Source organism: Montipora foliosa, chromosome 2, assembly GCF_036669935.1.
Source record: "Montipora foliosa isolate CH-2021 chromosome 2, ASM3666993v2, whole genome shotgun sequence".
Classification (NCBI taxonomy): Eukaryota; Metazoa; Cnidaria; class Anthozoa; order Scleractinia; family Acroporidae; genus Montipora; species Montipora foliosa.
In genome coordinates, this window is record NC_090870.1 from 27,665,195 (window position 1) to 27,684,662 (window position 19,468).

Sequence of the window (19,468 nt, forward strand, 5' to 3'; positions counted from 1 at the left end):
AAAAGCAAATCCTGATACATATAAAGTCAGGGTTAGACCTAATTCTTGTAAACACATAGAAGAATGGTTTTCGGTAGAAGACATGGCATGCATTAGGAAACGCCCCCCAGGAAGCACAAACAAGAATAAGCAAAAAAATAAACAGCTTCGAAAAAATTGTAAATACCGTTAAGAGCCTGCGATCGATTTCTGGATGTAGACTTTCCTGACATGGATTTGTCTTTCATGTACAATCCACCAGGTAACGGAAACTGTGAGTTTGGGGCACTGTGCTTCCTGTTAAACCGTCTCGGTATACACCAATCACCAGAAACTGTACCTGACGAACAATCCAAACGACAGTGAAGGTATGCCTTTGGAGCTTTTTGCGGCCACGCCCTGGGCAGAATATTTTTACACTCAATGACAAACAATGGCACCTATGGCGACCACAGCGGTGATTTCTCCCTCTTCTAGCATACCCACTGCAAGAGTTCAGCAGGTGCATTATGCAGAGAACCACGGAGAACACTACATATATGTGGACGGCAGGGTGTTGCTGGCGAAGGAAGAAGAAGAGGTGAAAGATGATGAGCAGGAGAAAAGGGCAGAAGAAGAGGTGGAAGATGGCGCGGATTTGTTATCTACTCAGGAGGATAACACACACGGCCAGTATATACGAAAGGAACGAGAGGTGGATACAAATACCCATCCCCTTTGTCGAGAACGAGACTGTTGAAATGGTATCCACGAACGACGGTACCACTCTCATAGCAAGGATTCCGAATGAAATTTTAGAGAAAATCCTTTCCGAGGCTTTGTTATCTTCAAGCTTCTCGTGGCCTAACCATGTATGCCGTATGTACAATAACCTATGTCAAGTCAACGTCCGTTTTCGTGATATCACCCATAGACTGGTCTCGATGCTGCCGAGTATTTACCTCTAATGGTGGTGAACCTGGCATCGTCAGTGCTGTTGTAGTGCTGTTGGGCTGGATGTACGGCGAATAGTTGCCAGCCCAAATTGGGCAAATGCTTGGCTGGATCTACGATTTCGTGGTTTGGGATGGTTTATCATCCTTAACATATTCTGGCGCAAAATTTGAAAGTAGCATTTTGTTAAAATCTGCTTTGTCATACCCATCTAGAAAAGAATCACCCATGGTCTTCTAAACAACTACTTTCCGTTTCATGTTATAGTTCGTTGTTGTTTACTTTTATTTTGATATCACTCTGGTTCAATGCGCTAGTACTAATATCACATAAACTAATTATGCTATGATGGTTCCTTTTTCACGTTCTGGCTTATGTTCAACTTACCCAACTTTTGAATTAAAAGACGATACTATTTCGTAATTATTCTATTCAGTTATAGTTTACGATACCTTCTTAGAAGACTCCCAGTCAAAGCCTTTATTTCAGGATTGTCCCATTTTGTACAGCTGTTCTCAATACCAGCTAGATGTGCCCTCTACTCGTTTACTGATATAGGGTGTCTGCAAGTTGCTTTCCAGTTTCTTCCCCTCTAAAACCCCACGGAAACAAACTTTTTTTTCATCCGCAGGAGATGCCAGTATACTTCAAATTGGAATCTTGATTTAAGAGCACGGTCCCCTGAGACTAGTACCTAGCCAATGGAGCGGCTTAACAAAACCGATTTTAAAAAGTCATTATTCTTGATAGCAAAGTGTTTGTCACGAGACATCGTAGTCAAGAGAAATAACAATAGCGAGAAGCGTGGAGGAGAACGCCTTTTTTTTCCTCCCCTCAGTTTCGTATGCAGAGCGAAATATCAAGGAAGAAAGTATTTGTGCCCTGGGGGAGTATTGGAGTCGTATAATTTCTACCAAACATCCTATGCAAAGGAAATTTGAATCTTGTTACAAAGTGCGACAACTTGTTATTACATAGTGTGACAGCTTCGTTTATTACAAAGTGCGACAACTTGTTATTACAAAGTGCGACAGCTATTTTGTTAGAAAGTGCAACAAGTGTTATTACAAAGTGCGACAGGTATTACAAAGTGTGATAGTTTTATTACAAAGTGCGACGATTATTACAAAGTGCGACAGAACATCTGTTCAAACCGGTTTTTCAATGGTGTAATACAAGAAGACTATGAAAGTGACAGTAGCAATCGTGACACGATAATCACAAATTTATGGCTGGCAGATTGAGGTTAATTTGTCTCTTTGACGCTGGACGAATGTTTGCTGTTGGGTGGCCTTAATAATGAAAGCGGGCGTAATCGAGCAAGTACGCTTTGATTTTGTTTGGGAATTTGGCGAAGGTGTGAGCTTCTGAGATCTTTACACCTCAATACCTCGAGTCATATTGAAACTGCTCCAAGGACTCCACGTAAAGTTGTTAAAATTTTTTCAGTTCTAATTCCAGGACGCAATTTTCTTCAATTCACATTTGCATTTTTAACAGATAATAGTTGCGTGAAACGCTTCGACAAAAAACTCAGAAACGATTTTTAGAGCATGTTTAACCTCGCTGTCGATCCAAGGTGGAGAGCCACTCCTTTTGATCGTTTTTGATGGAATATGTTCGGATACAGCAGCAAGAAAAGTGTCTCTCCAGTACTGCCAGTCTGTATCTATATCGTCATTAGATGTCGGTGATGGCGATGAATCGGCTAGCTTTAAGGTTTCAAACAGATTGTCCAAGTCAGCATTTTTGTGGTCGAAGACAATCCTTGAACCATCGGAGGAAATCGTCGCGTACGTTAAAAAATCGAAGAATAAAAGAGAATGATCCGTAAAAACGCCCGTTGTTGTACGTTCTCGGCTAAATGCAAGTTATGTTTGATTGATTGGTTGATTGCCTCACTGAGTGATTGATTGACAGAATAAATCATAGACATGAATTTATCTTTTAATTAATTAATTAATTAATTAATTAATTAATTAATGACACGTGAGTGCCTGGAGGAATGGGAAAAAGAGTTGTGTTTAAAGAGGAAGTCTGCCGCTTCAGTGAAAGTATGTGTCTGTTTTTATGCTTAGAGGTATTTTGTTCCAAATCTCCCTCAAATTTTCCCATAATTCTTGGTTGGGGTTAACTAAGTGTGTGTGATTTTATTGATATGTTATCTACCCTGGATTCCAAAGGTTATTTTCTCGCTATGAAAAGAGCGACAAAAGAGCGAATCCAGGGTATATGTTATCAGTAACTTTCGAGGGAAAGGGACAGTATTGACCACTATCACGTAAATTAGCTGTCGTCTTAAAATACAGATACCTAACAAATCCTAAAAACGACTGAAAATTGGCGACGATTTCTCTTGTGTGTATTGGCTTCTCAGCCTTTGGACGTAAAGAGATAATTGTTTAAGACCTCTTCAACATAACAGTTAAGACTTTTGTCTTGTTATTTCAGGTCCAGTGCTACCTGAAAATCTTCAGATTCAAGACATGTCATCTCAACAACGAACCGACCTCACCGTCGCCCTAACAGGTAAGTTGCAGAAGTTTAAAAACACTATCCTCAAAAAAATATTCTTGACGAGATCTTTGGATGCTTCCCAACATCAAAATATACTTTTTAAAATAAAGAACGTCAGAATGCTCTTAGAAGCTACATCACTGAAGATCGCTTGTTGTGTTGTATGTTGCTTATAGATAGAGCACTTTTACACTAAACTCTAGTCATAGTTCAGTAGAACCCCGCTATAACGAAGTGCCACGGTACCCCAAAAAAAATGTTCGTTATAGCGGTGTCTTCGTTCTATCGAAGACCCCGTAATAACGAATTATCTGGTTAATAGCAAAATATTCCTTCTGGCGGGGTAATTTAATGAATAGTAATTACCAAAAATTCAATACTGTATGTAGAAAACATTATTTTTATTCAATTGATACTGCTAACTGTAAGTGTAACGCGCTGACAATCAAGACATCAAATTCAAAACCACTTTCAATGAACTTTAAAATTCAGAAGTAACGTGTCAGCACACTGAAGCATACATTAACACTACAATAGGACAGTACACGTATAAAGTTGTCAAACCAGAAAAAAGTAAGCTGTGATTTCTACTCACATCTGTTTTAACGAAGATGTGATGTTAGCCTACAGAGAGTGAATTGAAGTTTAATACACCATCACCACTGCCGTTTTTGCTTTCCGGTGGAGACCAGCACAGCCGGAGTTCCGTCCTGTGAAGACGCTTCATAAATCAGTTCAATGGAAAGTTACATTGAAACTCCAGCGTTTGTGCAAATATATTCCTTTATTTGTTTTACAGTTGCGGACAAGTGGCAGCTTGTTGCAGAGAAGTTTGGTTTGAACAGGGACCGGATTGATTTCCTTAATTCACGCTTTCCAAATCCAGCCGATGCTCTCTTGGCTCATATTGCTCGGCAACGACCCTTGACTGTTGGATATGTCTATGATCTTTTATGTGAATGTGACCTGCAAGTAATAGCTGACAAACTGTAAAGAACTGAAACAAGTTATTATGATCGTTGGGAATTGGAAATCAGCTATGTACAAATAAATGAGCGAAGGTTTTGAATAGAGAATGATAGATAAACTAGACGCTACGTTATCGACTTATCACATTGCAGCCAACAGGCTGAAAGTGGAAATTCAAAACTTCAGGCTGTTAAAGTGATAAAGAAAAAAAAATGCCCGTACTACCTTTGTACGCTGCTGAGTTCTAGGAGGTTTTGTATCAACATTTTTATTTTGTATATATTAACTACAATTGACTGTTTAAGTTGGGCAATTGTGGACTCTCTGGCTTTTTACATTTCATATTTTTATTGTTTTTCCACTATTCAAAAATTTACACTATTTTCACCAAAAAGCACTGAATATTGCTGCACTTTACAAGCACACAAAAATATATAAAGATATATCAAAGAAAAAGAAATTCTTAGTGTGCAGTAAAGCGTTGTTACCAATTCAAGAAAACCAAAGCTATTAGGGCTGTAGAGTTGTTCACCACAACGTGACAACAGTCGACGTGGACATGGTGGCGAAAAACGAAGTCAGTGAGAAATAATCATTATAATTCATATTACTTGATGACATACTGAAATAAATCGAAAGCGGAAAATTGGTTACGTGTCACGATCAAAAAGTTCGAAACACAAGTTTCAATAGTTTCGACCCCAAATGACCAACTGGCGTTTGTCAAGCAAATGAAGATAGACTGGGTCACGTGAAAAAATACGGAATGTTTGTGTAGTCTAACCTGGTATGGCGCAGTGGTGAGAGCACTCGTCTCCCACCAATGTGGCCCAGGTTCGATTCCCGGACCCGACGCCATAAATGGGTTGAGTTTGTGTTGGTTCTCTTCTCTGCCTCGAGGGTTTTTCTCCAGGTTTTCCGGTTCCCCCCCACCCCCATCCTCAGCAAAAACCAACATACAGCTGATTCCAGCTGGCTGTAAGCTGTGCTCCAAGGTGTCACATGGACCGCATAGCTGCTGCCAGAGGCGCCTTTGTATGCTTTCGGTTCGACCTTGTTGAGGTGCGTCGTTGAGGTGCGTCGTTGCTGTACTTGCGACGGCGATTAGCCGCGACAATTATTATTATTATTATTATTATTATTATTATTACTATTAAAATGATTTCTCTAGTCTACTTTATACATTCTCCATAAAATTAATTACAGAAAGAATAAGAATATGTTAAATGGGCAGTGTTCTAAGAAAAAATTTAAACTGGTTTGAAAAAAATTAACTTTTCAAACCAAAAATAAAATTAAACCACGACAAAGACATGTGTACAGGACTATAGATCTGAGGGGTCCAAGTTCGAGTACCGGTAAGTGCATAGTACAGTTCTCTGTTCTCTTACTATGCTGTAATGTTGAGACTGAAGGGATTAGTGTATGAATACAGAAACCGATAAGATGATACGAAACATTAAGTTGTGTTGAGTTGCGTAAGACGCTCAGAGCTTGAGGGTAGATACAGGTGTTTTCAATCCTTTTGGGGGTGGGGGAGTGCATAATTATTCAACTAAGGTAAAATGAGGATCAGCAATTTAACCTAGGTTAAAAAACGGATTCCACGTGAGAGCAGATTATACACACAACATGTACGCGGCTGACGCAAGATGCAGCAAGGGTGTTTCGGGCTTTCAGACTTACAAACTAGCGTTTTGCATATATAATAAGCTGCATTTACAAGCTGTAGTTTTAAGCTAGAGAGTGAATGGCGTCATTTTCCCCTAGATCCAACCCTTTGAGTAATCTGGTTATTTTGGAAGAACTATTTTTCACTCAAACACCCCAACTTGTCCACGGGAATCCTTGAAAGAAATCAAGAGAGGATGAGGGGACAGAACGTATTACCATGCCCCACGATAAAGTTATTTTGGACTCGTGCCCATGGACGCGCAACCATAACTTTTCAATTAGCTGTCTTCTTTAAACAAGCTGCTCATCAGGACCACGCGTTAAAATAGATTTGAAAAAAAAGTATCATTTAAACAGGCCCACGTATGGCGGGTGTGTTCTCTTCCCTTATTCTCTCTTGACGAAATTCACGCAACTAGGACCTTTAATCTTCTACGTAGGCGTAAAAGAGAAGGCCTCTTGAACTGAGAGAGCAAAAACACCGGATGTTTGTAGTTTGCGCCTGCGCTAAAGCGGTGGTTTAAGTGAATTTTGTGGACAACCAAAAAAAGTTAACAAGCTGGCTTGGACCTAGCAGCCCACCTTAGGGCTTGACAAGAGATGATGGTAAATAGCACGATACAGTGCCAAGAGGAGATGACTTGCAAAAATGGGTGGCGTAACGGTCGCTGAAAACCTACAGACATATAGAAAAAAGACATTTCACAAATTTCTCGATGAAGCATATTTCATTTTATTGTATTAGCACGACACCTTGTCCAAATTCCGATAAGAACTATTGCCTTTACCGATGCATCGGTGTAGATGATCGTTACAGTCCTATTGAGTAATTTGACGAAACAACGCTTACTACTGTCTGCAACAGCACACCACGAACCGGAATGGACAGGAAAAGCTAGTAGATATGTCTCACCACTTAATGCGATAGTGAGCTGTTGGAATGGGATTCCTCTTACATCAAGATTTTCTGGCAAAAGGGGACCTGCCACAATGAAAACGTTGTTCAAAAAACGTAAATGAGGTCATTGTGAACTGCAGAACAGGGCACAAAACAATCCAAAAAGGGCCGTTTCACGAAAGTCCCGAAACTTTCTGGCCCATCTTCGGTTGTCACAATTTCGTCTCGCCCTATGTAAGGGAATCCACGTGGTCCTCGGATTCCAGATCCCAGCCCATGGGATTCCGGATCCCGAAAAGTGGATCCCAGATCCGAGTCGTGGATGCTGGATTCCAAACTCATGGGTTGCACCAAACTGGATCCTGGATTCCATACAATGGATTGCGGATTCCTTTTACCTCGGGCGATTCCTCTCTATCTCAAAAACGAAGAGATTTTAAGTCGCGCGACTTCACAATCAATTTGCTTTTTGTTATCTTAAAATTGACCCGCTTATCAAAGCAAGTGTATGATAATTTTCGGGCTCGAAATGCTCTCGGAACTCTCGAGAAATGTAACCCTGGCCGGATAAGGAAGCCTCGATAGAAACGTTTAATTTCTTTCACCTCGCTAGAAATTATGGGACACGTTGCGACACTCAGGCTTTTTCTACGACTAAGGTACAACAAGAAAGCATCAACACCCGTTCGTATCAAATATGTAGTGGACAACCCATCTTTTACCAAAGACTATTACATTCGCCACTCTTTCGCAATTTGTGATGATGGAGCGAATGTTATGAAGAATTTTAAGCTCTTCCTTCACATTTATTATCTTAATTAAATATGTGGTTGACTTCATTGTATTGATCCGTAAGCCGTTAACTTCTCATCTAAGTAAAACGCAAAAAAAAGAAGAAGTCACGTGAATTAATAGGATGAAAAGTTTGATTCGAAACTAAATTTGGCTGGAAAATGATCAACAGTAGCGAATTTAAGAAACCACGACGGCTACGGCGACGAAAACGTCACTTCAAACTATTAGATTGATCTATTTTAAGTGTTTCACGATGTTTCCATCTTGTTTATGTTATACAATATGGGTAAAGTATGCTACAACCAGATACGTATGTACGGATTTGAAGCAAAGAGAGAGAAGGAAAGATTCACTGTTGTTTTCCCACGTTGTCGTCAAAACCTGGAAATTGGTCACTTTACGTTGTTGTTTTGACCAGTACAGGAGAGAAATGTACGCACGATCATTTTTTGCTCTTTTAACCAATAATATTACTGCTTTTTGGCGTTGTCGTTGCTGTAGCCGTTGCCGTTTCTTAAACTCCCTGGTATTGCATAGACATATCATGCTTTGCTCAATAATAGTTCCTTCCGGTGAAATGCTCCGTAAGTGTTGGACAACGTCAGATCTCTTCACTAAGTTAGCTTCTCTGGACAAGAGTCAAATTCACTTCATAGTTTGAGGATCTGGTTGTTCCCAAGAGGCTTTCATCAGCAGTTGTTTCTCTTTAAACAGACTCACAATTTGTTCAGGGTCACATGACTGGAAGCGAGAGACTCCCGGAGCTTGTCAGGAAGAGCGAGTGCCTTCTCTTCATTTCCTAGCGAATATTTAGATACCTTTGAGATCATTGAGGTCCTCCCTGGGGTTGTGGGGAACAAGGGAACACGGCTAATTTGAACTGGGGAACAAACACAAAATATCTTAGGGAACAAGGGAACATAAACCATTTAGGGATCAAAAAGCTGAGAACAAGTTTGGAAGTAATTTCGGGAACACGGGAACACAAGAAAATTTTGAAAGGAGGCAAGGGAATATGGACCCCTTCCCCCTTCCCCTTGGAGCACTTCATCATTTTTAAGCACCAGGTAAGGCCTCTACTTAGATCATTGCATTGGCTGCCGGTACGGCAGCGTATACATTTTAAAATTTTATTAATCATTTTTAAAGCAATACATGGTCACGCTCCGTTCTATATAAGTGCCCTTATTTCAATAAGGAGAAGTGGTAGATACAATCTAAGATCTAGTAATAAGTAATTTGTCTATCTTAGTCCCAGCTTCTAAACAAATGTAAAGTGTTGCTTTCTATCGCCTTTCGGTTTCAAAATTGGTTCGCTTAGCAATGTTTTTTGTTTGCTTGCATTTTAGTTTTAACTGCTTTTCGGATCCATCTACTTCAATAAAGCGTGTTAAACCTCGGAATTTATGCTGGAGTTCTTTGTCCTCTCGTGGAAGTTACACACTGTATGTGAATGATCACTGACATGGAGATCGAAACCGTGAAAAAATGGAACAATTAATATTTAACTTAAGCACTTTTTTTTCACAGCAGCCAGCATTGGTCAAAGCGCCTATTTTTAGAAACATTAATGTATGCTGAAGCCAAACCATTTCTATTTTCAACTGATTATTGAAAACGTATTAAGACATCATAGCACCAAGGAATTAAAGAAGTGAAAGATAGGCCTAAAAAAGGTGGGATTAAGAGACACTGAAACTGGTTTATTAATGAGGAACCGCGCACTGTAAAAACTGACTAGTTAAACCAACCAATTAAATTTGTTGCAAAATGCATCTGAGGCAACCCACATTTAAGTGGTTGAATACGACCAGTTTAAATTGGTAAAAACTAACCAATTTTTTTTTCGGTTCAAAATAACTGATTCTTGTTATATTAACGTTTACGTTTAGTTGAATCTTCTCTTGTGTAGGTGTTCTTTTGACATTTATCAACAGTTGAATCAACCGCTTCATAATTAGTTGAAACGACGATTTTTGACAGAGTTTAAATAACCCTACATTTATCATTTTAACGTTGCAAATCAGTCCATCTAACTCATGTAAAAAGTACCAAGGATGCATCTGAGACAACTCATTTTTTTAGTTACTTTCCGTTATTTTGACCATAAAAACTCGCTTATTCAAAAACGGTTGTTGTAACCCCCAAACAATCGGTAGGTTTAACCATTTAGAATTAACTGATCTAACCTATCTGAATTGTACCCAGGATTGATCCAAGACAACTTGTTTTCAGTTTTCATTGTCATCTTTAACTCTGTACAGCGTTTGTAACTTCTAAATAATCATCAACATTGCCGTTTAAAATGAAAACGATGGAAGAAAAAGTTAGAACACATTGTAATCACATAAAATTTTATTTGAAACTCTATTAACCTTCGAATTACATTTCAGTCCTATTTAAATATGTGAGACCAACAGAAACTATACGTCACGGGTTGTGGAAATTGAAAACAAAACCTCGATCTTCTTGACTTGTCCCTTTTGTTGTGCACTTTTACCTTCTCTGACCATATGAATCATTCTGCAACGGTGAGCAATGATCTACTGTGATTATAAACCTCAATGTTACTTATTGATACTATTACAAAAATAGTACTATATATATTATAGGCATTTTATCATATATTTGCGTACCCCATAGATATACAAGTACATGAATAATAATCCTAGTTGTTCAAAAGGTGATCCAAGTTTCCTGGCAAAGTTGTCTTAAGTTTCACTTTCCTCCTTAAAACCAATAAATTGGGTTATTAAACTAGGTTCTAGGTCCATATGCAAATCTCCAACAGCAGGGGCAAACTAGAGTGAAGGATAAGGCTTAACATTGCTTTAATTTCGTTGATAAAGTCGGATCTCCAAAAAGCTTTTCATTAAGCTCAGTTCAGGTCAGGTCAGGGAAAATCTCGTAGAGAAATCTGGCCTGCTACAGGTAACCTGTAAACCAGTACTACCTGTTTCAGGGTCTACGGCGACTAAACCGTCTCCGCCACCAAATTCCAGGAGGTTTATGGTGAGGAGGATGGCTGGACACCGTGTTGAAACTAAAAACAAGATTCAACTTTAAGGGCGTATGAGCTCAACTGAGCCACCGGCCATCCAGCAAGTACAATTGAACCTGCTGCCTTGAGGGTTATGCCTTTTTAGGCAAAGGCCATGGGAAGGAACCGTAACAGAAATTACCTCACCATCCCGCAGTGCCAAGCGTGGCGAGTATGGCAAACCCCCTGGAAACCATGACCATGATCGACAATAACAAGCCAAGGCCCTCAGTCCCCAGCAGCTCTGAAGCACCTTCTCAAGGCAGCGGGAAGGAAGACAACAGAGCGGAGGGTACTAAGAAACTCTCGGTTCGGACAGGCTGCCATTGGAATATGAGAATCTGCACCTACAATGCCAGATCACTATCCTCAGACGACAGAATGCTAGAGTTTGGGGATGACCTCGCAAAGATAAATTTTGATGTCGTGAGAATCAGCGAAGTTCGAAGGAAGGGAGAAGGCTGCTTCTCTCTGGCAAACAGTGGTCACAACCTATATCACATTGGCGGCAATACGTGTCATAGGGGGGTCGGTTTCGTGGTACACAAGAACATTACCGGATATGGCACCAGCTTTAAGGGCGTATCCGACAGATTAGCCCAGCTCACCATTAAGATCAATGGAAAATACCATATGAATATAATTCAGGCTTATCTTCCAACAATAAGCCATACTGATGAAGAGGTGGACATAGTATATGAGGACATGGACAACCTTATTACAAATACCAAGGCCCACTTTAACATCATTATGGGTGACTTCAATGCTAAAGTTGGCTTGGATGAACTATCAAAGTCCTGTAAAGGCGCGTTTGGGCTCGGCAGGGGCAACAGCAGAGGGGATTCCATTATTAACTTTGCGGAACAGCATCAGCTAAAAATCATGAACACGTTCTTCAAAAAGTCACCTACCATGCGTTGGACATGAATCTCCCCAGATGGGACTATAAAAAATGAGATCGACTTGCATCCTCACAGACAAGCCTCATATTGTTACAGACGTAACTGTTATAAATAGGTTTAACACGGGCAGCGACCACCGCCTGGTACGGGGCACATTGGCCATAAACACAAAGCTTGAGCGGGCCAGACTGACCAGACGGCAAAAAAGGCCCAATGGATTGGTACTCTCTGCTAAGGCAACAGAATTCCAGCTACTGCTGACTAACAGATTTGAGGCCCTAGAAATGGAAAGGGCAGAGGACCTTGACGCATACAGTAATAACATCACTACCACCATTAAAGAAACTGCAGTGGAGATCGCTGGGAGAGACAAACCACTAAGACAGGAAAAGCTCTCCAGGATAATAAGGCAACTTAGAGAGAAGCGGCGCCAGATGAAGAGAAGTGGAACAGTTTTGCAACATACTGAGCACACAAGCCATCAGACGACGCATGAGGGAGGAAATAAATAGCTGCAACGAGAAAGAGCAGTTGAAAGCGCTGGTAAACAATAGAGGCCTCAAGTCTACCAAACGGAAGCTGTGCCTAGGCAGAAACAATATCGTTGCCATTAAAGAAAAAGATGGTAGGCTCACTGAAGACCGTGACAGGATGATAAAGAGGTGTGAGGAGTTTTATGCCTAACTCACCAGAAGACCACAGGATCAACCTTTCATTGATGGCCACTACATGGTCCACTCCATCCCATCCTACCATCGGAAGTGAGAAACGCAATCAAGCGTCTAAAGCGTAATAAGGCTCCTGGAGAGGACAATATCACTGCTGGAATTCTACAGGATGGGGGAGAGCCCATTGTTAAGATATTCACAAAGCTGTTCAACGGATGCATTGTGGATGGCAAAGTCCCCAGCTGTTGGAAGAACGCATCGGTAATCATCCTTCATAAGAAGGGAGACACGGCTGATATTACGAACTGCAGGCCGATCAGCCCTTTGCCTGTAACGTACAAAGTGTTTTCACAAATCCTGCCTCGTAGGATGCTAGACGCCTTGGACCAACACCAACCAAGAGAGCAAGCAGGCTTCAGGGCGGGTTTCTCTACCATCGATCACATTCACGTTGTACGTCAGCCACAAGAGAAAGCAAACGAGTATAAGATTCCACTTTGTTTTGCCTTCGTAGATTACGAGAAGGCCTTTGACTCCATTTAGTTTACACCACTCTTCAAGGCACTGGAAAACCAAGGAGTCGATCACGATTATATCACTCTCTTACGTGACCTTTAAGATGGTGCCACCTCGGTTATGAAACTACATAGGGACAGTGATAAAATCAAGTTGGAGAGGGGAGCTAGACAGGGTGACAACATATCACCTAGACTTTTCGCGTCTTGTCTTCAGGATGCGATCATAAAGAAAATTGATTGGGAAGGCAGCAGCCTCTCCATCGATGTAGAACACCTCTTCCATCTAATTTTCGCTGACGATACCATCTTGTTGGCCAAGTCAGCGGAGGAATTTAACGGTATGCTCCCTGACATCCATAAGACAAGCAAACCAGTTGGCCTCAACATGCATCTGGGCAAGACTAAAGTGATGTTCAAATATCATGTTAACAAGTCAACAATAACTGTCGATGCCAAGATCATTGAGGAGGTAGACAGCTATGCATACTTAGGAAAGACATTGACACGAGATGGTGATCTACTTCCTGAGATCAGGAGAAGGATTGCACTTGGCTGGGCAGCCTTTGGTACCGTGGACAACATCATGAGAACCGCAAGGCAAGTATGAAGATCAAGAGAAAAATACACGAAGAGTACATTCTACCAGTAATGACTTACGGGTACGAGACATGGGCGTTGAACAACGCTATGACAGAGAAGCTTGCGGTGCACAGCAAAAGATGGAACGCATAATGCTGGGCATTATACTTCGACACCGAAAGCGAAACACCTGTATTCGACAAGAAACTGGTGTATGCGACATCGTCAACGCTATCAGAATGGCAAAGCATAGATGGGCAGGACACATAGCACGGCTATCAGATAATAGATGGACCATTAGAGCAACGAAGTGGACCCCAAGAGATTGGACCAGAAAACAGGGCCGTCCAAAAACACGCTGGAGGGATGATCTCACCAGACAGCTTGGACCTGCATGGTCGAGACTTGCTAAGGACAGATACCTATGGGATCACTCCAGGGAGGGGTTCCTCCGTAAGGAGCGAACTTAGCCCTGATAATGAATGAATGAATGAAGCTCAGTTGCTTTTTCTTTTACTGCCTTAGCTGCATTGGACTGCAAAAAGTGAATTGTTTTCGATTTATATGGTTATTTCTTTGTCTGCCTTTTCTTTTTTTCACTCCACTCTTGGAGTACTGAATTTGCTGACTGCAGTTTGCTTTCAGGTGGTGTTGCACCTCAGATGTCTAGAATCATGAAAAATATTGTTGGAACTAGTGCATGAGTTGGAATTTTAGCAGTCTATAAAATGTGAAAAGAAAGCAAGAACCCACAGGCTGCAGATCATAGCAAGGCTGCCCCAAGGGACCAGCTCAGCCAGGAAATTGTCAGTGGGCAAGGAATTAAATATTGCCTTGACAAAACAATGGCTTCTGCTAGAGTTCAGCTTTTCAACCCTTAGCACATCTCTTTTTTTTCAAATTCATGTACATTAATGTACTCAAGGTAAAGGAATTGAAAAAGTACCTACGGTTAAAGCAATTAAATTTGGGTTCACAGCAATTTCTCGACAATTCAGTCCTCCAAGTAATTCAAAAATTAACAAAAAAATCAACTGACTTCTGATTTTGTGGTGAGACATTTTGCGTCGTTGAATACAAATTCAACGGTCAAGATTGAATCATTTCTTTCAAGTGCAATCTCTTTAAGTAGTTCCTCACCTCTGTTGTAAGCCAAACAGATGCAGCAATTTCCAAAGGGATCCTTGAAGAAACAGCTTTTTTGAGTGATGTTATATTTATTGATGGAACTTGTTTGTTGCTTGCTTCTTTTTTAAGCTAAGAGAACAATCGCATGTTTACATGTAAACAGAAATGCAACATGTGGACCCCTTTGGAAACGGTACATTTTGACAGTCATAACATTCCAGTTTTTAAATTTTTTTTTTTATAGTGCAAATATCAACCGTCCTAATCTGGGTACGGTAATATAACCTTTAAAACGGGGAAAAAACACTTAATTCTCTTGGTCGTATATAAAAGTCAACACTATTAAGCTTAAATTAAGTGGAAGCGTATAGGGAGCCACTTACACCGGTTAATTTTCGGGGAACAAATGCATTTTGCATGGACATATTCTGAATCTGACAATATCTTACTCATTCAACCTTTTACAATCAATTTTTAGCGAAACTACTTAGCAGTGATAGCATTAATTAAAGTGCTTTGCATTCGCCAGCAGATAATCGTTATTTTCATGCTCATGCATGAGCACATGATAAAAAAGGTCCCCTTTGAACGCAAATCTTACCATTGGGTTGCTTAATACCGAGTTGGAAATTATATTCAAGGCTGTTCCGACTTCATCTGTGTTATTCGTCGATGTTTCACTGGTAGAACCAGAGTTTAAAGGCCGCGAAATATTTTCCGGCACTGATCGCTGTTAAGGTGGTGTTTCTAATGGTCTGCATCTCGAAGAAGTTTGAATAATGGAAGAAATCGTGTCAGTGCTTGTATGAGCCGACCCCTTTTTTTCATTCACAGGAGACGGACTTATATTTTCCCTTTCATCGATGAATAATGCTTTCCTGCTTTGCGAGTTGAAGCGACTCATTTTTTTGTCTTTGCGCAGGGAGTCTTAAGTATTTATGAGTCAATGAGTCAATGAGTCAATGAGTTATTGCAGTTACCCTAACCCATAAAATGAAAGCTAACATTTCAGAGAGTGCCTAGGCCTAATCACTGAAACGAGGGCTTAGGCTTAATCAATAAATTATTGCTATATTGACTGCGAGTCTCATTGACTCATGACTCATTAACTCATTGAGTCATAAAACAGGCATCCTCTTGCGCATGGGAGATGAAAGGACTTGATTTTGGAGAGCGTCGAATCCTTTTCACTCCCTGTCTTCCATTGGCAAGATTCACCTGCGTTTGGCACATTTGCTTTGAAATGCAACGGCCTTGTCCCTCAAATTTAGAAGAGTTCTGTAGCAGTTTCTGCACAGATGCTGAGGCAAGCAATCGTCATATTTCACACTTAATTTTGCAACATCACTCATCAAGAGTTGCAACTTTACGCTCTTCCTGTAATCAGAGAAAATTGAGAATCTATGATTGGGATTTGTGGTGTTTCCACAAACACGGCACAAGTTTCTGATATCATTGAATGCTTCAAATTCTCCCGCTAGTTTCGCCATGTCTGTAAACAATCAAGCGTTTTGCCGCGCAAATGTTTAAAGAAGGGATTGGACACGAGGCTATTCGAACAGCTAATGAAAAAAAATTGAATAAGCGGATTTGACTAGATCTCGCCCTCGCTCGCCCCAAGAGATCTGGGTACGAGATTGTGTTTGGATAGAAACCTCACTTCTTTTCTTATTTAAATTCTTACTAATTAGCATGACACAAATATCATTAAAATAAGAAAAGGAGGGAGGTCTGTATCATAACAAAGTCAACACCAGCCTCACTTTCATTTAAAGGCCAGGTTACTAAGCACACAACTGTAAAGAGGTCTATTAAAGTGGATTGTTTGTCTAGACGCTTTATGCGTCTTGTGCCCGTCTTTATACTAGACGAATTTAACAGACGCAGAAAAAAATATTTGCCCAAGTTCGTCCTAGAAGGATTATGCGTCTTTGGTTCGTCCCGTCTTTACACTAGACGGATAACATAGTAAAGTCTCTTTACGAGCCTGAAGGCCCATTAAGGCCGGCGCTTAACTCCGGTTTCCGTAACATGAAGCGACTAGGAGTATTTATGCTCCCCCCTGGATGGGATGCTAGTCCATCGCAGGGTTACCCCCAGCATTACGCCGGTACCCATTTATACACCTGGGTGGAGAGAGGCACCGTGAGAGTAAAGCGTCTTGCCCAAGAACGCAACACAATGTCCCCGGCCAGGCCCCGAACCCGGACCACGCGATCCGGAGTCGAGCGCACTAACCATGAGGCCACCGCGCCTCCCACAGACGTCTTTCTTGTGCCCGTCTTTATACTAGACGAATTTAACAGACGCAGAAAAAAATATTTGCCCAAGTTCGTCCCAGGAGGATTATGCGTCTTTGGTTCGTCCCGTCTTTACACTAGACGGATAACATAAGAGACGAATAATTCGTCTGGACGGATTATGCGTCTGTAGTATAAAACGGCCATTAAGTATGACATGAGAGTTTTGATTTTGATGCATGATATTTCCTTCAGTTCGTAACATATCAAAAATTTCTCACACGGTATTGGAGTGCATTCATCTGCAGTTGTTTTCGCAATGACGAGAAGGGACAAGAGGTTCTGCAGCAGACTCGCTCGTTCTGAGTTTGAGGCCTCAAAACTAAATCGGTATTAAAATAATTCAATCTATTTGCTTAAATACTTGTGAAATGTTCGTGGCTGGTCTGACGCGGCATTTCGTAGAATTCAAATGCAAACTCGTTGAGCATCGCGCCCAGACTATCAACATCTGGAATTTGCTAACGGGACTTTAGGCGCGATGCTCAACGAGTTTGCCTTGAATTCTAAAGGTCTCTGAAGAGTCTCTTGGCCGATACGAAACGCCTTGTCATACTAGCCACGAACATTAAATATGATATTTAGTTTGACCCTATACAAAAAATAGCGGCGCGACAATCTTTTTTCCGCGGACACCTCGTTTTCCTTGACCGAGACCTTATTTAAAATGTAAAATTATCATAATTTGTAAAACAAGTGGCGTAAGGCTGCGATAAAAAGAAAGTAAATGAAAGAAAGAAGAAAGAAAGAGAGGAATTTAGACTTGTCTCCAGGTCTCCAGGTAACCCGCTCAAGTACCCAGAATTCACTACAGTCGACTGTGCTACGAGAATTCGTTGTGCTTCACTTCACATTTTGAAAGTTTTATCGCTTCATACAAACAGAAGAGTAATCCCAAAGCTATGTAGAACTCTATCGGAGCAATAGACCACTTTCGATATATTAAAAAATTCAGCTTGGCAGCGAGGCCTAGAGGACACAAACAAAGGAAACTGAATGAACATGTTTATTCATTTCTTTTGTTTGTGTCCTCTAAGCCTCACTATCAAGCTGAATTTTAATATATCGAAAGTGGTCTATTGCAGGCGGCATTCTTTGAAGAGCGAGTCGGAATACAATAGAGCTTATTCTTATTCTACGAACGGCAAGTAAGTTCGTGGGTATTCTGCAATTTAGCCACTCTAACTAGCATCGTGGACTTGAGGAGCTTCTGCTGCAAGAGCGGTAAGAAACACTGAAATGATGGACGAGGAGATATCCATGATATGTGGTAAATGCAGCTATTATTACCCTCTGCTGGTATTAAAATTCGCCCATCATAATAAGGTCTAGAATGTCAGTAGCACGCGATCATACCGTTCTATGTGAAGTACTCGTTACCTTAGATTCTTAATTAAATGAGTACATTGAATTCATGCTTACTTACAACACAAACACTATTTGAATTCGGATTTTCGGAGTAGCATAAGTATGCTAATAACTGTGAAAGCTAAATAAGAATTGAAATACCAGCATGAGCAGACCAAGATTAACAACTAAAGTTCTATACTCCCGGCATCGTTGGTTTCGTCCTTTTCTTCCTTCCCTTATTTTATCTTTTTGAATTTTTTTCTTATCAATGCTAACTTACTGTGAGGCTTCGCTGCCGATATTGTGCCTGATATGCAGTTGCTCGGCAAAAGCTAAAGTGGTGTTGCTGTCCGACACGGTGCAAAGACTTCAAGAATTCCACGGTTATTGACACCTACAGCCACCCGACTCTGATAGCTGACTCACTGTTGGGGAAAATACCAAAAGCCTCAAGTTTTAAATAAGGGATATAATACTTTTATTTCGCTTTGAAGCTCAAGCAACAGTTGAATTGAAAAAATTACTTGCTCGGTTGACTGAACTGGCTGTCAAGATTTATGTTATCGGCAAATACATACATAATCGGTACATAGTTTTATTTGAGACAGCAAGTTGAACAGATTTGGGCAACCGTACGTGAAGGCTGATGTGGACCCGCTCTGCAACGGTGCCGAAATTGTTTACAATATCAGCAATAGAAGTAAATTATGTCGAAAATTTCATGAAAGAGATAAATGAATAAAATACTAAAATTCCTAAAAATCTAAAAATATCATCATTGAAGCTTTAAGTGAAAATTTATTAACATGTTTAGAAAATTTACGGATGAGTTTGTTTACATTGTAAAATTGTCCTTGTCAACAATTGATTTTAAATTAACTATTCTATTCATTAAGTTCCAAATAACTATGCCTCTGTATTGGATTGACTCCCTTCCAACTTCATTCTTTACTCATGGGAGTTCAACATGGTTTCCCCTCCAAGACAGTCATGTTGGCGTCTAGTTTGAAGAGGGACCTCATGGAGTGTGCACTAAGCTGGGGGAAGGCAGAAAAACACCTTAAGTATGCTTCTCACTTGCATCTCATTAAAACAAACACAAAAGAGCAATTTGCATACATGTATGCCTCGTTCCCTTAGAAACTGAATTAGTTTTGTGCAACCCCGCACTTTACTCGAAGTATGGAAATTTGTTTTAAAGAACAGGATGCGTCAAAA

At 40.6% G+C, this 19,468-nt stretch overlaps 2 protein-coding genes and 1 pseudogene across 2 annotated transcripts; all 3 read left to right on the plus strand.

The window, feature by feature from the left end:
• LOC137992781 (uncharacterized) overlaps nt 1-5,152 on the plus strand; it is a 29,309-nt pseudogene extending 24,157 nt beyond the window's left edge.
• A 5,827-nt stretch (nt 5,153-10,979) lies between these two features.
• LOC137991416 (craniofacial development protein 2-like) lies at nt 10,980-11,732 on the plus strand. Its single transcript, XM_068836509.1, has one exon. The coding sequence runs from the start codon at nt 10,980-10,982 to the stop codon at nt 11,730-11,732; it is 753 nt and encodes a 250-aa protein (XP_068692610.1).
• Nucleotides 11,733-11,757: 25 nt separating this feature from the next.
• LOC137991417 (uncharacterized) lies at nt 11,758-12,219 on the plus strand. The gene has a single exon (XM_068836511.1). The coding sequence runs from the start codon at nt 11,758-11,760 to the stop codon at nt 12,217-12,219; it is 462 nt and encodes a 153-aa protein (XP_068692612.1).
• The last annotated feature ends 7,249 nt before the right edge of the window (nt 12,220-19,468 follow it).

Excerpts from the sequence above, each read along its gene's own strand:
- LOC137991416 (XM_068836509.1), top strand. The coding sequence starts at position 10,980 with ATGGCAAACCCCCTGGAAACCATGACCATGATCGACAATAACAAGCCA.
- LOC137991417 (XM_068836511.1), top strand. The coding sequence starts at position 11,758 with ATGAGATCGACTTGCATCCTCACAGACAAGCCTCATATTGTTACAGAC.